At 34.9% G+C, this 5,205-nt stretch overlaps 1 protein-coding gene across 1 annotated transcript in view; it reads right to left on the reverse strand.

Annotated features, from left to right (window-relative positions):
* Window positions 1–5,205, reverse strand: part of TOMM70 (translocase of outer mitochondrial membrane 70) — a gene marked incomplete at its 5' end in the record, with an annotated part of 45,806 nt that overhangs the window by 21,450 nt on the left and 19,151 nt on the right. Inside the window, 3 exon segments of the mRNA XM_014585949.2 lie at window positions 1,269–1,378; window positions 3,068–3,194; window positions 4,965–5,138. Coding sequence (XP_014441435.1) covers window positions 1,269–1,378; window positions 3,068–3,194; window positions 4,965–5,138 — 411 coding nt within the window.

Genomic DNA, 5,205 nt, shown 5'->3' on the forward strand with positions numbered 1-5,205 from the left:
GGAAAGATTCAATTTCTTTCTCTAGGATAATAAAAATAATTATTTTAAATTAAGAGACTACCCAGTAAGTGACAAATATACCTAGGTTTAAATAGAAATTTAAACAGCACTTACTTGAAGCAGGGTAAATCATTAATGTCTTTTTAAGTTCCCTATTTCAGCTTAGAAATAAAGCTATCACTTCCCTGCCTTCCATACAGAGCTAAAAATTTTAAATGAAAACATGTTTCAAGTAATAAACTTAAGGATCAGAGAACAGGATACAAATTCTAGTTCTGCTACTTATTAGCTATGTGATCTTACTTATCATTAAACCCTGAGTCTCAGCTTTCACATCTCTTAACAACAGAAATACTTGTCCTTATTTTTCATATAGTGCTGTTTTAAAAATCCAAACAATAATATAAAAAGTATTTCGTGATTTACAAAGAGACATACAAACAGATTAGAAAATATATATGGAAAATGATTTGTTACCTATATCACCTTACAAACCAACCAGTCTAATCACCTGAAACAACCTTACATAAGTATATTTAAAGAAATAGGCTCCTATGAGACTCTAACATGATGATTCACAAAATGTTCTGAGGAACAGCAATCCTTTAAGATGCTGAAGGACAATAAAAAACAAAAACAAAAAAAATCAAGGTTATACTGTTCAAAAAGACTGGAACTACCACAGTTATATCCTCTTGGAGATTCACAACATAATCTTTTTTTCCTTAAAAGATTTTTTGCTGTAGGGCACACGTGCTTATCAGAGAAACAGAGAGAGACAGAAAGCGAGAAATCAACCCCTAAAGGGGATGGCCACTCTGCTCCCTTCTCCGTTCTCCTCTCAAGATTTCGGGGATGCATGTGCATGTGCCCAGCAAGAATTTTAAGTTGCCAGGTCCAGGATTTGAACCATGGTGGACTAAGTGGGAGTCCAGTGACATAACTATTATGCCATCTGCTAGTCCTTCACAACATATCTTAATAAAGTAAGGTCCTATGGGGAAGAAACCTTTATTAATTCTCTTTAGTTTAGCTAACATTCAGAGACATAAAATTAAATAGAGAATTATTAAAACCAACTCTAGAGAAAAGCAAGTTATTATTCTTGACAAAAGGAACAAGTACTTCAATATTATGAACCTTAGCAGTGACTCTTCAGGAATGTTTAGTGATGTCTGTGGTACTCATGGCATTCGACTTACATCTCGCCTTAGGTGTCAAGGCGAGAAAAGACTGTTTCCCCCATTACCTGACTCAGATTTCTTTACCTTGTATTTTTCTTTGGCTTTCTCTTTTCCAAGAAGTTTAAGAACTTTATCAGCTAACAGCATGCTTTGTTGATTTTGAAACCCTTCTAATATACATACAGCAGTGACATCTAGAAATGATAGGAAAAACAAGAGTAATTATGTAATCACTGTAAAGACCATCAGCATATGAAATGGGCACAATATAACTACAGAAAGTCAAACAAAATTCCTGGTCTGATGGGGGTATCTGCTTAATATCCAATAAAATGATTCTTAATACTTTAAATAAAGAATCCTGAATATTTTCTCTGGCCAGTAACTATAAGGCTAATCAACACTGTGTGGCTGGTCTCACGTCTGGTCTTTTTTATAGGCTTCAGTGTTATTTCTTGTCTCCAAAGGTATCTTTACACAGAGTTCTAAAGTGCCATTTTCATCTGTTTATGCCACAGCTCAAATGACTAGTCTGAAATAAAAAAGATCAGTGGTTCTTTAGCCTCTCAACCTTTCACTTAAAGTACTCAAACCATGGCTACACTCTTTCTTTCTGAACTTAATTTCATACCGTTATTCCTCCAAACAAGTCAATCTACTGTTTCATTCCTCTGATAACCTTGGCTAATACCATGTCAATGTCTTTTTCTCATCCCATTTCTTTGATTTGAAACTCTAGTCAACCCTCTCTCCGCCAGTTGCTATCTGCTAGTAACTTCAAGATCTGGTTCAAAACAGTATTTCCTTTTCCAAAGCAACACTCTCTTCACCCACCATCAAAGTACATGATACCATAAAAACTCAAATTTTGCTAAAATGTTCTCTAAAACAACTTCATTTTTTTGTTTAAAAGGGCTTTTTTTCCTTTAAAAAATGCTATAAAAAATTATTATGGTATTTTAAAAACTGATTTAAATATATACTAATGATGCTTTTAAGATTATAGAAATTACACTTTACTTTAGCTTCAAGTCGCCTACAAGAATACTTTAAAAGCCAGTGGTCTACACTATATTCAGTTTTGTAAGCAGATATGGTCAATTAAAGGCCACAGGGGACCAGTAGTTGGCGTAATGACTATGTTGCTGGACTCCCATGTAGTCAACTTCAGTTTGAGTCCTGGGTGGCTTAAACTCATATCGGGTGCATGTGCGTGCGTGCCCAAGATCCCAAGAGGAGAATGGGGGAGAAGCGATTGTGGTGTAGTCATATCCCCTGGGGGGTGATTTCTCGCTTTTTTTCTCTCTGTCTCTGTCTTTCTGGCAAGTGCATGAGCCCTATAGCAAAAACATCTCAAAAAAAAAAAAAAAAAGGCCACAGAATATTTATAGCATTTACTGAGAATGACCAATGTGCTTGGATACTTTGTATCAATTACATATTTCCAATTGGGTATAAAATAATGTTGAAAAATACCAAGGACAAAAACAAATATTTTCTTTGATGATTCATCTCAAAGTTATGTTATATTTGTACAAGATATTGATGGAAACAGAATTTTAAAAATGCTATCACTTGCTAAAATGTCTTTTCTGATTTTCTTATTCATGGAATTCTACTAATTCTCATTAACTGCCAAATTTAAAATGTATGGGAAATAAACTCCAAATCTTAACACTCATTTAATTCCATGGTAGAGAACAGAGGCAATACTTAAGTATCAACAAACTCAACTTCAACTAGAAGACTAAGTCTCAACTGGGGAAGAGTCTAACTTTTAAAGACAATCCATTGATTTCTGTACTCACAAAGAGTTTCATGGGTTGACTGAAGACTGCAAAGCCTTTAGTAATTTTCATATGTAAACACAGAAATACCCTCACCTTCTAAACATTCCTTCTTATTGTCTAGCTTCTCATGGGCTTTTGCACGTCTAAAGAGAGCTTTCACATATTTGGGGTTAAGTTCAACAGCCTTTGTACAATCCTGTGCCACCTCCTTCCACTTTTGCTGTAATTAAAAGTATTAAAAAAATAAATTCACAGTAAAAGAAGCACTGTTCAAACAGAAATCAGTTTCTCAAACTTAATAGGCCGAGTATTAAGACTCCCATGATAGAAAAGTATTCTCAATAGAAAGAATTAACATCTACAATACATTAGAAAAGTTCATTTAAATATCTGTAATAAAGACAAAAAACCAGATTTTTAAAATAGGCAATGACATACTTAGGCCATCTTTCTATTAGTAAATCTATAAACCTACCTACCACTACATACTCATATCACCTTCTTTTCTTCTGTTAAAACCAAGGAAGGCCTTGTGCATCAAAGGCCAGTCCTCTACTCAGATTTGGATCTACAGTCTCTCCACATTAGGGCCTTCACCCACTCAGCTATCCTTTCTCTGCATCAATCTTTTTATATTATCTGTTTCTCTACTAAATCATCCCCATGAACATAAAAACACTTGTTCTAGTCATTTCCATCTTAAAAAAAAAACCCTCATTTGATTCCATACCTTTCCACAGCAACTACCCTACCACTCAGCTCCTCTTTCTTGTCAAACTTCCAAAGAGTAGTCTTAGTCACACTACTTCATTTCCACCTTCCTCCTGGCTGCTCTTTCTCAATTTTCTTTGCTGAATTCTCACCCCCTCAGTCTTATCTACATATTGGAATCCTTCAAGGCTTCATCTAGTCTCTTCTTCCTAGGAGATCACATCTATTGTCTGGCTCTATAGAACATCTAAGATTAGATAACTCCCAAATTTACCTCTCTAACCCAGATCACTCTCCTAAAATACAGGCATTACTCAATTCAATCATCTACTTAGCTGTCTCCCTCTTTCTCCACCCACTGGCATTCAGATTCCTGCTTCTCTTCACAGGTAATGCAATAGCAAGTCCTGTTGGTCTTCTCTTTCCTTGTGTTTCACCCAGGACACAATGGCATCCTTACTTGGTCTCCTTAACTGCCTCCTTCCGATAGATTCTTGACAGAACAGTGAGAGTAATCTTAGATAACATTCCTGGTCTGCTTAAAATCATTAAACATTTCCCATTACACTCAGAATCCAAACCATGCTGTTTACCACTGCCTATAAGGCTTTGCCTAATCTGGTCCTATCTACTTTGCTGGTTTCACCTCTCTATACTTGAGGAACTTTTATACTGCTCTAAGCACACTGAATTCTTTCTTGCCACGGAGCAATTACACATACTGTTTCCTGTTTACAACACTCTTTTTTCCTGTTTTGTGCATCAATCCACAGCACAACTATACAATGGCTACTACTAGATAGCCTTTAGAAGAATGAAATGGACTTGCATATGGTGATATGAAAATCTACAGAAGATATGGTGCCAAGTGAAAACGGCATCACAATCATATGTATGATTGGAACCCATCTTTGGTCTTTCTCCCGCCTCAGCCCCCACATACGTAACTATTAAAAACAGAGAGACAAAAATTAAGCAAATAACTTCACACAATTGATGAGGGTATGGTCACTAGAAAATTTTCTATACCACCTAATGTTATAAAACCTGAAATATATATTACTTTGAAGTATATTTGTAACCAGCAAAACTAAAATTTATCTTTTAAATTTTCAAAGAAAATAAATTCAAAACAAAAATCTTACAATTTCAAAACAACTTCAAAAACTATTTTAGGTTTGAGTAGCATTAACCAAAATTTTGAAACTAAAACTTTAAAACTAAAGAGAAACAAACAAACAAACAAAAAAAACCAGAGTAAACAAACTCTGATACATACCAACTGTTCAAAAGCGGCAGCTCTGTTTTGATAAAATGTGGAAAGGTCGACATTCTTCTCTGTAGGGCACAAACTAATAGCCTCAGTATAGCACTGAATAGCTTGTTCATATTTCCCTGCTTTAAAATATTTATTGCCTTTGTTCTTGGCTGCTTGGGCTCTATCAAGAGAGTTCTGAAACAAGAGGAAAGAATTATTATTTTTTTTTTTTCTTTTTTCTTTTTTTTTTTTATCTTTTTTA

This window comes from Tupaia chinensis, unplaced genomic scaffold (assembly GCF_000334495.1).
Source record: "Tupaia chinensis unplaced genomic scaffold, TupChi_1.0 Scaffold000100_1, whole genome shotgun sequence".
Taxonomy (NCBI): domain Eukaryota; kingdom Metazoa; phylum Chordata; class Mammalia; order Scandentia; family Tupaiidae; genus Tupaia; species Tupaia belangeri.